Source organism: Protopterus annectens, chromosome 3.part1 (assembly GCF_019279795.1).
Source record: "Protopterus annectens isolate FY-2018-M chromosome 3.part1, PAN1.0, whole genome shotgun sequence".
In the NCBI taxonomy this organism is placed as follows: domain Eukaryota; kingdom Metazoa; phylum Chordata; order Ceratodontiformes; family Protopteridae; genus Protopterus; species Protopterus annectens.
In genome coordinates, this window is record NC_056732.1 from 503,312,710 (window position 1) to 503,331,331 (window position 18,622).

Here is an 18,622-nt window from a genome sequence, read left to right on the forward strand (position 1 = left end):
TGAAAATGGTGAAATGGTTCCAACAACCTGGGTTAATATCACAAAAGGAAAGAAGCCTTCATGTGCAAGTAAGTCACTGACCTGCAGGAGGGGTATATCATGCTGTGTGTCTTTCATAAAGTATCAGTTAGAAAGTGAAATACCAACAAAATGAACAGCACTGATTGTTTAGATTAGCTCCCTAGTCATGGCATTAGTTTTACTGTATCAGTAACTGTTTTGGGGTGGTGTTATGAAACGCCAAATTCTTGAAAGTTAATATTTTAAAAGAATGAAAAAAATGCCTGAAAAACAAGGTGAAAAAGTCCTTTTTTCTCATTTTTTGCAAGGACGTGCCCCACTGCACCCCCCAGTGTGGGGGAGGCACACCCTCACAACTTATATATACAACTCCATAGTCACACCAACTTGCGAAAGGGAGAAATCTCCATAAAATGGGAATCATTGCTGATGCACACTTAGAAAATGCACCACCAATGCTTTCCTATGGAGAAAAGTGTTCCGTGTTATGCTGTTCATCTTTTTTCTGCGAGCTACTGACACTCGGGCAGTTTCTCTTCGAGCTTGTGTAGGGAAGCCCTGTTACAACCAATTATGAGATCAGTTTGGTAGACAAAATATTCTGAGATTCTGAGAATGTCTTTCTTTTCAGAGTGAGACAGAATGAGAGAGAGAGAGAGGGAGAGACAGAAAGATATGGCAGAACAGTAGCACAGCAGATAGCATTGTCGCCTCACAGCAAGGGGTTCTCTAGTTTGATTCTCGGTTGTGATTCTTCATGTGCGGAGTCTGCATATCCTCCCTGTGTTTCTGTGGGTTTCCTCCGGATGCTCTGGTTTCCTGCCACATTCTAAAGACATGTAGCAGGTGGATTAGACACTCTAAATTGGCCATAGGTGTGAGCATGTGTGCGAGTGTGTGGAAGAACTATTATGGCAGGGCTAGCCACCCAGTTGTATGAACCTTGGCTCTAGAAGATTGCCACTGTGGAGGTGACACCCCGACACCATGTGTAAAAATAGGGAAAAGGAGTTGTAGATGGATGGACAAAATGGGAGTGAAACAGAGAGAGAGAGAGAGAGAGAGAGAGAGAGAGAGAGAGAGAGAGATATGTGATAAAACAGCTATCCTGAAAGAGTGGTAGACTGAAAAAAAAAACCTAAATAAAATTAAAAAAAAAAAATATATATATATATATATATATATATATATATATATATATATGTATATATATATATATATATATATATATTATATATATATGTATATATAGGTCTACTTCTAAATTACACAGTTGTAAAACTTTAAATTTCTTATGGTTGAGACAATAAGATCGAAGTTTTGAAACTTTGAACCATTTAAATGGATATCGCTGTACAGCGTGAAACTGTATATTTACCATTTTCCTCACTGTAGTGCAATCTCAGAGTTAGTATATTTAATTAGCATGGTATGGAGGGTGCAGGGGGGCTTGCCCCCCTGAAAAAAAATTTAAAAGAGATTTTTGTTTTTATTTATTTATTTTTTTTATTTACATGTCTAAGTTTCAAAACTTCGATCTTATGGTCTCATGGCATGGCATTTAGAGCATCTGCAGCCATCTGAGATTAAAATAACAAATCTAAGTACAATTTTTGCACTTACATTATTTATTTTCATTTACTGTGAAGGTTTACTGTGATATTTAATTGTTTTCCTGCACTTTACCAAAGTTCAAGCTATGTTTCAAACTGCTGTAAAGGCTGCTGTTCTGTACTAACTACATTGTGTCTAGTGAATTAAGTTGGTTCCAGGCATCTGTTTTAGGTTCCACAACACTTGGGTTCCAAATGAGTCATTTTATATTAACAGAGTCTAATTCTGCACTCTTGTGGCAGGAGAGGGCTGATTTCATTCATCTGAGCTGGGAATCGCTGGCAGAAAGGTAATTGTGTGCCTGACTGGCCTGAATGGTTAGTTAGTGTTAAATTTGTTTTTTTCTGAGTGTATTCAAGCCTCATGTTTGTGCAAGTCTTGGCTCATTTACTCAGAGCTGCTCATTGCTTGGAGATGAAGCCATATACTTTGATTGTGCAAGTATCTGCAGTCATCCAAGGCTAAAAAAAAGAATCTAATTGCAATTTTTGCACTTGTGTTGTTTATTTTCATTTACTGTGAATGTTTACTGTGATATTTAATTGTTTTTTCTACACTTCTTCAAAGTTCGAGCTTTGCTTCATACTGCTGTATGGGCTTCTGTTCTGTCCTGATTACAGTGTACTGTTAAGACGGTTCCAGGCATCTATTTGTTGTTCCTCAACACTTGGGCTCCATACCTGTCATTTTGCATTATGATAGTCTAAGTTTGCACTCTTGCGGCAGGAGAGGGACGATACTCATCATCATTTTACATTGAGTGTCATTAAGAGGGTCAAAGTCTGCACTCTTGAGGCAGGAGAGGGCTGATTTTTACCTATGTGAGCTGGAAATCACTGGTGGAATGCTCATTGTGTGCTTATCTGATTGGCCTTAGGGCAGAGTTAGTGTAAAATTAGCTTTTTTCTGATCGTATATAAGCCTTGCATTTGCACAAAGCTGCTATTTCGGTTTAGCGGTTACAGGTGCCTTGTATATATGCAATCACCAGAAGCTGAAATTCCACTATAAAAACAATCTCAGAACTTTACCTCAGTCCCACATTACTCATGGGACAACTAGATTGCATGGTGAGCAGCATTTATATATTTAGTCAGAACTATTTATGTCTACCTTGTCTTATTGTAGCACCCAGGACTATTACTGCTCAGAAAGCATTTGGTTTGGGAATTGGGTTGCATCGCTGGTTAGGTTAACTGCAGGTTAAACCAAGTAAGCACCCTTCCCTCATGTGGTTACAAACACACTCCACTACTTTCCCTTGCAAGTAAACATTAGGACCTGCATCCATAGATGGATACTTTCCTGCTATCCCTACATCCAGCTTGGTGGACATGGGCATCCTGAGGTAATGTAGCAATTGCCTTATGTACACTGACAACCACTTAATTCTTGAACAGACAAACAGTATGTGAGAGATGTAGTTACACATTGAGATTGGAGGCTAGACTCTCACATACAGACACCAAAAGAAACAAACAGGTTATCAGCGATTCACACACATCACTCAACCTCACCTGCAAAGGACTACACACATAGACTCAAATATGCAGAGGTAATACCGTGTAACTTACCCAAACCTCAAAGGCCTCTCAGGAGCAGTCCTCAGAAACTCTGCATGTATACAAGACAATTCCCATCATAACACATAAAGCCACAACTCATTGTGTCTAATCTACAAGACCATAAGGTGAAACACTCCATATCTCAATATTCTAGTCATCGGAGACTCCATTGTAAGACACAATGATATCCCTTCTACCAGACTGGTTAAGGAGAAGGTTGCAGTTAGTTGCCTGTCTAGGGCTGGGATCCACTAGATCATGCAAGCACTCAGGTCACTTACCCCTAAGTATTACTATGATTTAGTCATAATCCCCGTGGGCATGAATGGGCTGAGATGTACCTCCTTGAACTATATGAAGAGAGACATGATTGAGCTCTCAAAATATATGTCACAGTCAGGTATGAACCTAGCAATGAGCAGCATTCTACTGTCTCCAAGGATGATGCTACAATACCAGCAGACTTTAAAAATTGGCTTAGCTACTCATGTCATTTCAAAGGGGTCCAGTACTTGTCAGCCTCAGAGGACATGGTTGACAGGCCATGCTCCTTTGCCAGAGATGGTCTTCAACTGTCACCTCTAGGCTTTTGGATATTGGCTAAAACCTTAACCTCCCCCCATAACTCCTTTTTTAGCATTGCCAAACAGACAAACCTTCCAACATAACAAAAGCTACTCAGGACAAACTAAAGGTTTTACTGATAAATATTAGGAATTTCAACAAGAAACTGCACTCCTTAGAAGCTCTTCATACTCTGGAGAATGCTGACATCTGTGCAGTTACTGAAATATGGCTCAAAGCCATGGAAAGCCCTCTGGCAGTGAATGGTTATAACATCTTTCAAATGTTCCAACCACCCAATGAACATGAAAGAGCAAATGGTAGAGATATATCTATCTACATAATGGATAAGCACACCTCAAAGTTGGTCAAACAATATGACATGCTTGAGCTACTCTATGTCTAACTAACCATGGGAAAAAGTCCATTACCATATTTTTGCCAGCTACAGGTCCACCATGAACCAGGAAACCCATACATCACACCTGAAGTTACCAGAATCACTCACCATCCAGCACAATGCCATACACACAGGTGATTTTTAACTACCCCTCCATTAATTTGGGGGCATATATGGCCACTAACATGCAGGCCCAAAGATTTCTTGATTTCGTAAATTTGATTGCAGCTAGTCTACACTTCCACTAGGGGAAGAAATATCTAGATCTGGTACTGACAAATATGGGAGAGCACTGCATACCCCCAAGTGTGATGTCCTCACTGGAAAGATCAGATCACAAAGTGACCTGGCTAGAAATAAAGGTAAAACTAGTCTCTTCACCTAACCCCAAAAACTTTAAGAACTTCTCTAAAGCAAATTACCCCTATTAAGGGATGGCATAGCTAGTTTCCAAGCACCCCCAAATCCAGAAAACACAGAAGCCTTTGCTGAGGTATACACAAAAGGCCTGCATGACCACATAAACAACTGCATAGAAATGGCAGTGCCAGACCAAAATAAACCCAGGTCAAACTGCAGAAACAAGTCACCCTGGTGGACCCCTGGTATTAATAGATTATACAACAAAAGAAAGAAAATCCTGTTGAGAAGTAAGACAGAATGTGCACAACAGAACAACATGTCCCTCATTAGTCTAAAGTAAATCAGGGAACTAGTCAAGTCTCTGAAAGCAGACTTTGAGGTAAAAATAGCCTGCAATGCTAGGTATAACCATAAGGCATTTTTCAGTTATGTCTGCTGTCTTGGGACAATACCTAAAAATATGTGGAATTAGTTGTATATGGCATCACCTATATTCAACCAGAAGATATAGCAAATCTGCTGGATGATAAATTCATCTCAAATTTCACCTCCCCGTTACCTCTGGTTCTCCTCCAAGAAATACCCTCCACCACTCCACCACCAATGACCACCAAAGAATAGGTTGCCACTGCGCTCCCTAAAGCTAAAAACATGGGTTCCACCAGGCTTGACAGTATAGCAGGTTGCCTCTTAAACAGCTTAAATCAGGACTTATCTGGCACATTAGGATCTCTATTTAACCACAGCCTCCAGACTGGCTTTGTCTCAGTAGAGTGGAGGACAGCAACAGTCATGCCTCTGAATAAAGGGGGACCATTTACTGACCCTGGAAATTACAGACCTATAAGTTTGACTAGTCTTATATGCAAGGGCATGGAAAGAATAATCATCGACCTGATAAATAATGACATAGGAAACCTCCAAACACAGAACCCAACTCAATTCAGCTTTTTCAAGGGCAGGTCATGCCTACTGAATCTGGTGAATTTCTCTGAGAAAATCACTAAGGCCATGGATGAGGGTAAAACAGTACATGCCGCCTACCTCGACCTGGCCAAGGCATTTGACACAATTTCCCATTCAGGGGGTATAAATAAGCTCACAAAAGTGGGCATAAATCCCTACATCACTAGATGGATAGCCATTTGGCTCATGAACAGTTCACATGGTTAAAATGAGTGAATCCAGATTCAGGAAGCAGACATTTACTACGTTTCTTTCCTTGCACCCCCCCCCCCACACACCCTTACTACTTATATATAGTATATTTTGAGATCACTGTGCCTCATAGAGGGGAATATTTCTCCAAAAAGAAGTGATTTTGAAAGCAGTACAATTTTCCACTGATCGCACTTAATTCCTCAGTTTCAAGACTCACATTATAGGATTTCAAAAATACAACAGCCCCCCCCCCCCTTAATTCCTGCGATTTTTCTTTAAATAAGTTCCTTAAGAATTGTAGAATAAGAGTCTTTCTGGACCTCCTTTCTTTCTTTAACTCACTTTTTGTGCATTAGTATTTAGTAAATCTCTGTATTTGCCCATTTTTGTTATACTATTATGATTATAAAGAACATTTCCTTCAAATGTCTGTGCTAACTCTGCAGTACTGTTTCCAACAAATTTTCTGACATTATTAAAACTCATCACTGCATTCTTTAAATAAACCTGCTTTACCCATTCATACTTAAATTCCTCAATGTCGGCTTTACTTTCCCTTAAGAAGGACTTTGTTTGGTTCACTTATATACTTTGTCTCTCTTTCACTGTGAATGCATTGTTATTGTGGGATATATGAGGAGAAAATTAGCAACTCTGATGAGAAGTTTTGAAAACTGAGACGTGGATCAAAAGAAATGGGAAGCTATATGCCTTTAACAACGTGCTAGCAAAGTATCAAATAAACACACTAAAACATAACACAAACGAAAGACAGTCTGCTTTTGTGCAATATTCAGCTTATAGGCTTGCAAAATCTGCTAATTATTTTTTTGTTTCAGAAAGCAACAATTGATTTATATGACTGCACAGCAGATGTCTTATTCATTATTATTAATTTGCCAAGAATGTGCCTGTCTAACATTTGACACACATCACTGCATTTTTTATGGCTTAAGTACTTCCTTGCCATGTGGGACAGTTCCTCAGTATCATGCATTAAGGCAATATGATCTTAAATAATGCCATGGTTTTCAAAGCTGTGCTACTGGCTTTCATACAGATTCTAGTGTACTGAAAAATGAAAAACATGCATGGATATTTTGCTCATCAGATTTCAGTCAAAAGGATTTCATTCATGTGACATGTCACTAGTTCAGAATGCATATCACTTATAGAAAGTATAGTTTAGTTTTGCTTATCAGACTTTTAGAAAGCTGTTTGAATTATCTGCAGTCAAATGCATTATTTTTGACTAACCAGCATGGCTTCAGGATGAGACATAGTACTTAACCTGATTCTTGTCAAACAATATGATTAGATTATCTCATTTAGATAGTTAGTTAGTTAGTTAGTTAGTTAGTTAATTAGTTATCTATTTGCCAAGTAAGGCTTCAGGCTGACGTATTTACCTGTCTCTTGTCAAACAATATCATTGGACAGATTTATTTATTTATTATTTGTTCTTTTGCTATGTAGCATGGTTCCAGGGTGAGACACTTAGCAGGATTCTTAACTCTTGATCTCATATTGGGTCACAGCTTTGAGTGTATGATACATTTCCTTTGCTTCTTCTCTTGCCCCAGCTTCCCACACTAATCCTTGGGTCTATATTATATATTCGAACTTTCAAAACTTCAAATCCTATATGTTTGACAACATATGGTCGAAGTTTGAAAGATCGAATATACAATAAAAAAAAAAAAAAAGAAAAGAAAAGAAAAACTCACCTTAACGGTGACCCCACCCCCCACTTAAATATACCAACTCCGAGACTGTACTTCAGTGCAGAAAAGGGAACTTCTCCCATTCTGCACTGTACGGCGCCATTACATTTAACCTTCGAACTCTTGAAATGTCGATCATATGGTGTTGACCATATGACATTCGACATTTCAAGCGTTCTGTGTTCTAATCCTTTCCCCTCTTCCCAACTTGTTTCTCTTGCCTGCCCGTTTGCTTTAGCTGTCTGTAGATCATCTTCCTCAGCCTCACTCTGTCATCTCCTATGAGGAGTCAGCTACAAGCCTTTCCTTTTCCAGCTTCCCTATTCCTCTGAATCCGCAACGTCTATATCATTGTCCTCATTTGTTATTTGTTTAAACCAATCTCTGACTACCTTTTCTCTTTCGTCTTTATTCTTATTTCTTCAAAGTCATGTGCTTTCGTACTTGTTACCTACTTATTATTGTTTTCTTTATACCTCTCTTCCAAAGGCTACATTTACATAATCACCTTTCATTTCTGAAGGACTCCTCCATCTCAGTTATGTTAGCCTCTTCCAGCCTCAGTTGGTGCCATGTTCCATCTCTGGTTACTTGCCTTAGGTTAACATCTGTAAGTCATCTAGAAAATAGATGCATATTTCTTCTTCCCTCCATCCCTGCCATGAACTCTGCCTCTCAGTATTATTTCACACATTGTAATTCTATTCACTCTTTCCCTCTTAACCATTGGTTCAGTCCAAATCTATTCTATACCTTTTGAAGTTCAGCATGTGCCATCTTCTCTTTTTTTACAGGCAGTCCCCGAGTGACAGACATCCAACTTGCGGACAACCCATAGAGAAGAACAGGCTGCTGCAATGTCAGAAATAACGTGAAAATAAATAAAAATCTTTAAAGTTTCCCAAATCTTTCCTTAAAATGAAGAATTATGTTGTACTTTCCTTTTCCCAGTTTTCCCCATTCGTGAAGCTGCTTGCACCTCTTTATAGAGCAGTTACGTCTGCCTTCACAGAGAACAAGTGATCTGATTGGTTAAGAGATCACTGTGTTGGCAATCTGATTGGTCTCAAGACTGTTGTCTTGTACAGTACACAGTACTGAAGCAGTTACTGTACTGTACAGTAGAATGGGCAAATGACATTGTTGCTCACTAGGGTCTAGGTGACAGTAGGAGGTCTGGCAGAGGTCTGAAAGTTCAGGAAAGAGTGGAAAACATTTGTGGGTGATGCATGTAGTACAGAAATAAGAAGTGAATTTTAGAAAGAGGTAAGTGTAACATTTTTTTAGCATGGAATGTTCTACTGTACTGCACTGTATTGCAGTACAGTACAGTAGAATGTTCCATGTATGTGTTTCGACTTGCATACAGATTTGACTTAAGGACAGACTGAAAAACAGATCTCGTCCTCAACCCAGGGACTGCCTGTAAACAGTCTGTCTTTTACTTTCTTGTGCGCCATCTTCCCCCTTCTCATACATTCTGCCTTCTGCTATCACTAGAATGTGCCTCTGCATTCATACCAACCCTATGGATCAATCATTATATATATATATATATATATATATATATATATATATATGTAGATTCATAGGTGTATACTAACCTAATGACCACCATGGCCTTTATAAGCTAATTGTGTCGGTGTGAATCATAGGCATTTATTAGGAGGGGTATTTTAATTAGTAAGTTTATAAAGGTTGTGTGGGGGAGGTTAGGTTAGTTTAGGCATAGTTCCTTTCCGCCTCTGTCTTCACCTACTCTTTCCTCTTTGCTTCCTTAGGAGATGCAGTACTTCCTCCCTGACTTTTCTATGGCATTCTTCCTTTATTTATCTCATGCTTCTGCATGGTTGTAATTCTCTGCACTTTCATTTCTGCCTTTCTTGCATCCATCCTAATCTTGTCCTTCTTTACACATAAATTAGACTAGCTCTGACTCTTTTGAAGTCTTTGTATAAATTCAGTCTTCCCAGTACTTGCAGTGGCTTGCAAATACAATAAAGCAGGTCATGTCTTTGATTTCCTTTCCTCGTCCTGTAAGCGTCTCCTTATTCTTCTGGATAACCCTTACATGCCTGAAACAAATAGGCTTGGGGATAGTGGGCGCAGCTACTTTTTGCCTATTTCTATAGTTGCTCTGCTTGTGAGGTTCTCTTTAGTAACGCTCCATCTACTTGCTGAATCTCTCCCCACACCCTCTATTCTCCCCCATTCTCATTCCCATTTCCCTTCCTCATCCTGTCCTGAAAGGGTTGTACTCACCACAAGATGTTAATCATAATGGTCGCTGCTGCAGTGTCCTTAGCTATATGGTTTATATCCTGCCATGGATATAACAGCCAGACACCTTCCAAAGTTTCAAGGGCACCTTCCATGAACCCAAACTAGCAGTCAGCTCAAGTAGAGCTGGCTAAAAGTCCAGTTTCGGAGCCAAGCCCTTCAGAGCTTTTCTGCACCAAAGAGTTCATTTCTCTGACTCTTTTGAGAGTCAATGGTCAGCTTCTGCTGTGCCTTTGTTGGAAAGATAAGATGCCTTTGAGGGAAAAAAACTTCCATTTTTAAATAAAAAAAATGCTTAATAGCACTTTTCTGTTCAGTCTGTGTTTTCATGGACTGTCATGAGACTGTATTGTATTTTAAGTGAGAGTAATTTTTTTCCTATCAGTTTAAAAGTTGTTTAAACTATTTAAAAACATTTTATCTGTGGCTAAAATGTGTTTATTTTACTTTCTGGGTCTGGCTAAGTGTCTTAAAATGATTTTTACTGTATCGTTCTGTGAAAAAAGTAACTTTTAAAGACTAAATTTTTGTATCAGCTTTTGCTGATTGTTTTCCCTTAGAAAGAGGCATCATTTTTTTACTTGACCGTGGAACAAGTTGTCAATCAAGGTCAGTCCTTCTTCCAGCCACAAAAAGGAAACATTATGTAAACAGCCTTTGCCACCACAGCAGGCTAGCAATTTGCTTCAGATGCAGGAGGGTGACTCTGCTGCTGCCATTTGTTGTACCTCAGACTACTCATCATTTAGGTAGGAACCCTCTGGTGTAGTACCTATAGCCACTATGGACAGGGGTTAGTCATGTCTTCTGCAGCTGTTTGGGTTTCTACAGCAGGCAAGGGAGTGCCAGTCTTGTTGGTCCTGGGAAAGGGAACAGGGAAGGCTTCTCTCTTTTGTCAGAATGTTGTGTCCATCCCTGGAGAAGCTGCTGCCATTAATAACACTATTGGTTCCACTTTACCTGTCAAAAAGAAACCGGAAACTCCTTCTCAAATTTCTTTGGACAGGTAATCTTCTGGGTCTGGCTCATTTAATATGAGATATCTCTCCATCTTATAAACTAGTTTCTGGTAAAAGAGAGAAACTTCTTTTCCCAAACAGTTTCAAAAGTCTTAATATGGACAGGAAGATGAAGGGACAGACAGAGGGTTTTCTCTTCGTATTTCTGATTCAGTCTCAGAGGAGAGCTCAGTTTCTGATTCTCCCAATGGGAATTTCTCTCTCTCTCAGACTATTCCCAGAATGTGCCAGTGTTTTTAGTGGGCGAACACTGATGTTTACTAATTCCACAGAGAATACTATGAGCTGTCACAGAAGGATCTTTCAGAACCTTCACCTATTCCTCCAGTTCTGTCAGTCTGGAGAATATGTGTTTTACTGCCTGTAATTTTCCTGATAATCAGCCAGCTGCTCCTAAAAAGGCGGATTGGATATATGACATTCCTGAGTCTTTTACATTTTTAACCTCTTTCTTAACCTGACTCAGCAACTGTAGCTATCCTACTGCTGCTAAACATTTAGTTAATTCCAATCCTACTCTTTCTGATAAGGATGGAAAATTATTGATAAGAATGGGAAAACGTGTATGCTTCTGCAACTTTGATTTTCAGAATTTTGAATTGTCAGGCTCATATGTTAAAGCCTGACTAACTGAATGGTTAAGGAATATTTTGCTTGCATTTTCTTTGTCTAAGCAAACATCTGCTTGAAATAATTTAGTTTATTCTGTTGTACAAGTCACTACTCACTGTTTACAGTGTATATATGACTCACTTGATTCTTCTTCTAGGGCTATGGCCTCTGCTAATGTTTTGAGGAGGCTTGCCTGGCTGTGTTCTCAGAATCTCCCAGATTATGTTAAAATGAGATTCTAAATTCTTCTTTGGATAGAGATTTCATTTTTGGCCACTCTGCTGCAGAGGTGATCAAAAAGTGTGATGAAAGGAGTAACGTGGTACAGGGACTCTCTAAGGTTTTTCAGCCCTGCTTTTCCACTTTTCCTAAGGGATTCTGTAACCCCTCATCCAGTTTTGGCAAAAATCAAAATAAACAGTCTCAAGAAAATGCAGGTAGACAGATGTTTAAGAAGAAATGGCAAGAGTGGGGTTACAAAAAGAATTCTGGACCCCCTCCCAAAACCAAGGACAGTCCAACAAATCAGCATGGCCATTTAAGGGACCTTCGCCTGCCCTACCACCTTGGCAGCTTCTTTTCACTTCAAGAAAGTCTGGATCTTCACTTTTATTTTTGGCAACATTCTTCAAAGTTACAGATGGCAGTGGGAGGACCTCCCACTTTTTTCAGGGGGTAATTCTTCATCCACCAGACCAAACTCTTTTTTATTTCCACCTATTGTTCATTACCTGCTGTCTCAGAGAGAGATAGGAACAGTTCCTCTTTCTCAGAAGGGAAAAGGGAGGTTTTATTCAAGAAAGCTTTTAGTGCCAAAGAAGAAAACTGCTCGGAGACCAGTTCTGGACCTTTTTTTCCTAAACCTGATTGTGATAGTTCCCAAATTCAAAATACTGTCATTTTACAACCTGTTACCTCTTCTTCCTCATTCAAGTTTCCTGGTAGCACTAGATCTATACTTATCCAGATTTAAGGTGTGTTTTAAAGTTGTTTGACTGGATCTCATTATCAGTTCTTTGCTTTACCCTTTGGACTATCCACTACAGCAAGAGTGTTCACAGTGTCCAGCTCCAGTTATAGCTCAGTGAAAGCTAAAGGTTATTCACAGTTTTCCATATTTAGAGGACTTGCCTATCTTTGTAGAGTCATTTTCAAAGTGTCAGGAATCTCTCACTTAGTTGAGAGATCTCTTACATAAGAAGCTGGGATTCCAAGAGAACATTTAAACGTCTTTTTGTTTACTCCTTCACATAGAATTGTGTTCCTGGGTTGTCAGCTAGCCACCTCAGTTCAAAGATCTTTTCTTCCATAGGAAAAAAATATCAATATATTATTTCTTGTTATGTTAAGCAAAGATCGCCTCTGAGTAGACGATATGCGACAGAGTATAGCTGGAGTTTTTTAAGGCGGTCAGCATAGGGCATCTGCTTTAAGCCTGTGATTCTTTTAGTGAGGTATTTCTGAGGCCTTTCCAGTTGTTGCAGATGTCTTGAGAAATACATACCAAATGGGGCATTGTATTCTATAATGGGTCTAATGAGGGATGAGTACAGTGGGACAATGACCTCCTTTTTTCTGGATGAAAAGCCCTTCGTGATGAGGTGTGCCACATAGAAGGATTTCCTGACTGTTGTGGCGATGTGGTTATCGAAGGTGAGACCACTGTCCACCTGTGTCCCTAAGTCTCTTATCACACTTTCTGTGTTTAGTGTACTGCCACCTATATGGTAATTCATGGATACATGTTTTTTCCCAAAGGGGATAACAATACATTTCTTGGCATTGAGCTTGAGCCCATGGCTCTGGCACCAAGCATCTGTTTCTGTAAGGCCCTTTTGTAGATTATCCACATCATTTGGGGATTCAATAATGGCTCCCAGTTTGCAGTCATCAGCAAACTTTGTTAGCCAGAGTCTCTTAGTGTTGACCTGTACTTCAGAGAAGTAGATGCCAAACAAGAGCAGCCCCAGGACTGAACCCTGAGGTACTCCACTTGTCACTTGTCTGGAGCTGGATTTGGAGTCGGCTACTTTTACAGTGTGGGTTCTATCAGTAAGCCATTTAGCAACCCATTGGGTGACATAGGGATTAATGCCCAACTTAGTAAGTTTATCTATGATTCCAGAGTGGGGGATGGTGTCAAAGGCCTTGGCAAGGTCTAGATAGGCTGTGTGGACCACCTTACCCTTGTCCATGGCTCTGGAGACTGATTCAAAGAAGTCAATCAAGTTCAGGAGACAAGATCGGCCCTTCACAAACCCAAACTGGGTGGGGTCCAGTGTTTGAAGGTTGCCAATGTCTTTGTTTATAAGTTCCATGATAATACGCTCCATGGCCTTGCAGATAAGGCTTGTCAGACTGATGGGACGGTAGTTTCCGGGATCCAAGGTGGATCCCCCCCTTGTGGATTGGGATAACTATAGCTATGCGCCACTCAGTGGGCACGAAACCTGAGGTGAGGCTATGATTAAACATGACACTTAGGTGAGGTGCCAGCTCATATTGTAGTTCATGTAGTACACAGCCCGGGATGTCATCTGGTCCCATGGATGCTGTATTCTTGGCTTTAGAGAGTGCGTTTTGTACCTGTGTGGCCATTATTACTGGAATTTGGCAATCTTCCGGTATTGAGATGGGCCATTTAGGGGGTGAGAGTGGGGTGAAGTTGGCACTGAATCGATCTGCCAGGATATTGGCAATATCCTTCGGATCAGTATATTTAATGCCATTCTGTTTTAGCTCAGAGCAGATCTGAGCATTGCCATTTAGATTCTTGACATAATTATAGAATGCTTTGTGGTTGTCTTTGGAATCTTTGGCAATTTTATTTTCGTAACTAGCTTTGGAGGATTTTATGAGGCATCTCAGTTTCTTACTGAGGCTAGTAAGGGAGTTTTTTGCATCCTGGGATTTTCCTCTTTTCTGCAAAAGTTTCTTCCTTTTGTTGTAAAGTTTGTTTATGGCAGGGGACCACCAGATTGGCTTCCTTTTTTTGGATGAGAGCATTTTGGTTCTATTTGGGATGGCACGATTCATGCATGAGTGGATGTGCTCATACAGTGCCAAAGTGTAGGATTCAGCAGTTGAACTTTCAGTTCCCGTCTGCATGGGTGTCATGAAGTTTGTCACTTCTGACTTGAGAAGCATGAAGTTGGCTTTAGAGAAGTTTTTTATGGTGGTTTCTTTACTGGGGGGTGGGGGTGGGATGTGGATGTTAAGGGTGATTAGCTTATGGTCAGACCTGACTAACGAGGGGTGACCATAGGTATGGAGCATTGATTTCCCATGTTGGTAATGACCAGGTCTAGGATATTGGAGCCCCTGGTGGGACTATGGATTAGTTGATCCAGGGCATTGGAATTTATGAATTCCAAGAACCGCTATGCAAAGGTGTTGGGACATGAGTAGTTTTCCCAGTTAATGGCAGGGTAGTTAAAATCACCCAGTATTAGGGTGTTTGGTTCTATCTTAATATTTTCCAGTATGTTTAGAAAGGTGTAGTGAGAATCTTGGGGTATGGTGGGGATCTGTAGCAAGCTACAATTTGGATTGCAGTCTTACCTAGTGTTAGTTGCACTTGGAGAATTTCAGACACATTGTGTTGGCCAACTAGCCTGGTGGTGTGAATATCCTTGGTGAATATTGACACTCCTCCACCTTTGTTTTTCGGGTCCTGGTTTGGTGGCCGAAAAGTGTGGTAAGAGTTGTAGCCTGGTATTGCAGGGGTACTCTCTGGAGCCTTGAACCAGGTCTCAGTTACTGCACAGATATCGATGTTCTCCATTTTTAGGAGTGCCTCGAGAGAGTGCATTTTGAGGTTTAGACTTCTAGCATTGAGTAGCATTACCTTCAGATTTTGCATGCTTGTACCTGTTATGGTGGTGGTTTTGTCCTTTGAAGTTTGCCTAAAAAGGCACTATAGGGGTGGCAAGAACCTTAGCCAGTAACCTGAATCCCAGGGGCGACAGGTGCAGACCATCTCTGGCAAAGCATCGTGGTCTGTCAATCATGTCATCCCAGGCAGACAGATACTGGATCCCCTTTGAATGACACCATAAGCTTAGCCAATTGTTGAAGTCAATCATTTTATCCTTATGTTGTGGTATCATTCTGGGCGAAGGCAGGATGCTACTCAGGGCTAGGGTCATACCTGCCTGGGCCACATGATCCGAGAGCGCTTCCATGTCTCTTTTCATGTAGTCCAGGGAGGTACGTCTCAAGTCATTCACTCCAACATGGACAATGACAGAGTCATATTTGTACTTGTTGTGGAGTGACTTGAGTGCATGCGTTATGTGGCAGATCCTGGCACCCGACAGGCAGCTGACTGTAACTTTCTCCTTATTCAACCTGGTGAGAGGGACATCAGTGTGCCGGACTATAGAGTCACCTATGACTAAAGTGTTAGGTACATTGTCTTGATCTGTTTCTATGATTTTCCAACCAGACTTCAGTCAGTGCAAGAGAATACCACAGGATTTTGGGTCTCATGGCATCTATGGTACCCTGACAATAGTCCACATAAGAAAGATACAATAGTATCTGAAGACTATTTGGTCCCAGCATTAGCATCCTTTTTTCCTTTCAAATCCCTGTGCTGGGATTTGTGAGAAGGGGAAATCACTTGGTGCAGACAGCAAATGTCCTTAAATTCAGGTCTCCCCCCTCTCTCTCCCTGTTCCAAAGCAGTCAGTCACCATAGATGCCTCAGACTTTGATTGGGGAGCAGTTTCAGAGGGATAAAAGTGCACGGTGTGTGGGACACCAAGGACAGGTGCACATATATAAATATAACAGCTGATCAAGGTACTCAATTCTCTGAATCATCTTTGGTCCCTAGGACCTCTTCACGTTGTTATACACAAAACCAAAGTCATGTGTAACATAAACAAGCAAGAGGGTACCAGGTTGTACCCCCTTTGCTGACTAGCCATGTTAGCTTTGGATACAACTTCACAGCACAATCTCACTCTACAGGTATCCTACATTCTGTTAGAGCAAAATTGTGTGGCTGACAAGCTAAGCCAGACAATGGTAGCTCCTCATGAATAGAAACTAAATCAGGGGGTCTTCCAAGATTTGATCCATCTGTTGGGAGTTCCTCCAGTAGATGTAATTTGCCTCCTGTCTGAACAGTAAGCTATCAAGATTCTGCTTCAGGACTCCATACAAGAAGGCCTGGAAGACAGATGCCTTTTCTTTTCTTTTTCTTGGACAGGAATATTCCTGTGTCCTTTTCTACCCTTTCTGTTGATATTCAAGATACATATGAAGATTCAGAAGGAATACCCCAAGATCATTCTGGTGACTCCCTCCTTACTCAGACATCAGTGGTTCTCCCTCCTTTTGGAAATGGCCAGGGGCAATTACCATCCTCACAGAATGGATCTACTCACACAAATTCAGGGGTGTTTGATACACTCCAACCCCAATTAACTTCAGTTGACTGCCTGGATGATAGGGTCTTAATTCCCTTTAGGCACCTGTTTACTGAGGACATGCAGTGGGTATTAATAGAGACAAAAAAACCTGCTACTAGAAAATCATATATTTATCAAATAGAAAAGGTTTTCTAGTTGGTGTCAACAACATAACCAGCACCTGTTGAGAGCTAGTGTTTCTCTGGTTTTACAATATTTGTGTGAGTTACTATCCTATGGCCTTTCTTACTCCTTCATCACAGTTCATTTATCGACCATTTCAGCATCTCTACCCATGGATCCTCCTCTTCCCAAAATGTTTTTGTAATGGGTTTTGGATAAGAGGCCTTCAAGAAAAACTGTGACCCCTCATTGGGATCTTTATTTTGTGTTAGGGAAGCTAACACTCAATCCATTTAAACAGCTAACCTTAGTGACTTGAGGTTCTTAACATGGAAAACAGTTTTACTGATTGCTCTGACCTCTGGAAGAAGGTTATCTGAGTTGCAAGTTCTTATGGTGAGTCAACCCTTTTTCAGTTTCCATGGGGATAGAATTTCTTTGAGAACTACTCATTCTTTTATGCCTAAAGTGGTGTCCAGGTTTAATTGAAACCAAACTATCAATCTCCCTGTTTTTTGTCCTGAACCTAAAAATGAGGGAGAAAGAATAGTTCATACCTTGGATATGCACAGACAACTAGGCACTATTAAATCAAGAAGACTTGAAAAGGGGAAGAACTGATGCAATGAAAATAGTACCTAAGTCCAAAAGGTGGATATATAGCTAAGGCTACAGCAAAAATGATAATTCTAACATGTTCTGCCATGGTAATTTTACTTACACAACTGTACTTTCTCCATTACCTTGCCACCTGCCCCTATTCTCAGTCCTTCATTATCCACCCTGTCCACTCCCCAGTTGTCCACTGACTAATTATCTTTCACAAATCCTAGCTGGCCATTCATTGAGAGTGTTGGGATCTGTTTTTCAAACCCAGTAGTTAATATTTTCACTAGGATTTTTACATCATGATTTATAAGTGAGATTGGGTGCCACATACTTGGATCTATTGTTTCCCTTTGCTTCTTTGCTAGGATGACCCCTTTTGCCTACCATGTCAATTATGGGACCCTTTTTTGCATATTTTCATCCTGCCTCATTGTCAGCTTGAATGGGGTGCAGCACACACACACACACACACACACACACACACACACACACACACACACACACACACACACACACACACACACACACACACACATATATACGTTTGACAGCTTGTAAACTATCTGCTAAACTGTTCTTTTTTTTAACTTAAAAAAAAATACAGCAGATATATACTTGGACTGTTCACTTAAGCAATCACAATGACAATCACTTAATGACAGCGTGTAAATTACTAAACTTTTCTTTAAAAGGTTTGACAGTTTACAAGCTGTCATTGCAGTAGTGGTACAAAATAAGTATGCTTTCCAGTGGTCTAGTTCCCTTTTTGCAGCTCTGTGTTAGATGATCCATTATTTTTTATCTTTTTGCCTTATAAAAGTCTGTGTGAAATCTGCCTGGGCTTGGTGCCTTTCTACTTGCTGTACCTATACACTTTTCATGTCTTGATCTCATTGCCTTCCATATTTGGATTTTAATACCTTCTGGTAGTGGTTTGCTATCTCCTCTCTTATCTCCCATTGCCTGGTAGTTGTATTTACCTAGGTTTGAGATTCCTATAGATTGTTTGTTATGTTGCTTTTAGATTCTATATCACCGGGTTTGTCAGTCTTCATTCACCAAAACTACATCCTTCTTAGCATCTCCTTATGGAACTTCTATCTTCATTTGGTATCTAAACATTGTCTCTTCTTTTCTCTCTTCCTTC

At 40.3% G+C, this 18,622-nt stretch overlaps 1 protein-coding gene across 1 annotated transcript in view; it reads left to right on the top strand.

The window, feature by feature from the left end:
* The window catches only part of TG (thyroglobulin), a 2,464,750-nt gene that overhangs the window by 398,793 nt on the left and 2,047,335 nt on the right, over positions 1–18,622 (top strand). The window contains exon 16 of the mRNA XM_044066937.1: positions 1–68. This exon is cut by the window's left edge and continues 142 nt beyond it. Within this exon, the coding sequence (XP_043922872.1) occupies positions 1–68 (68 nt within the window). The remainder of the gene's footprint in view (positions 69–18,622) is intronic.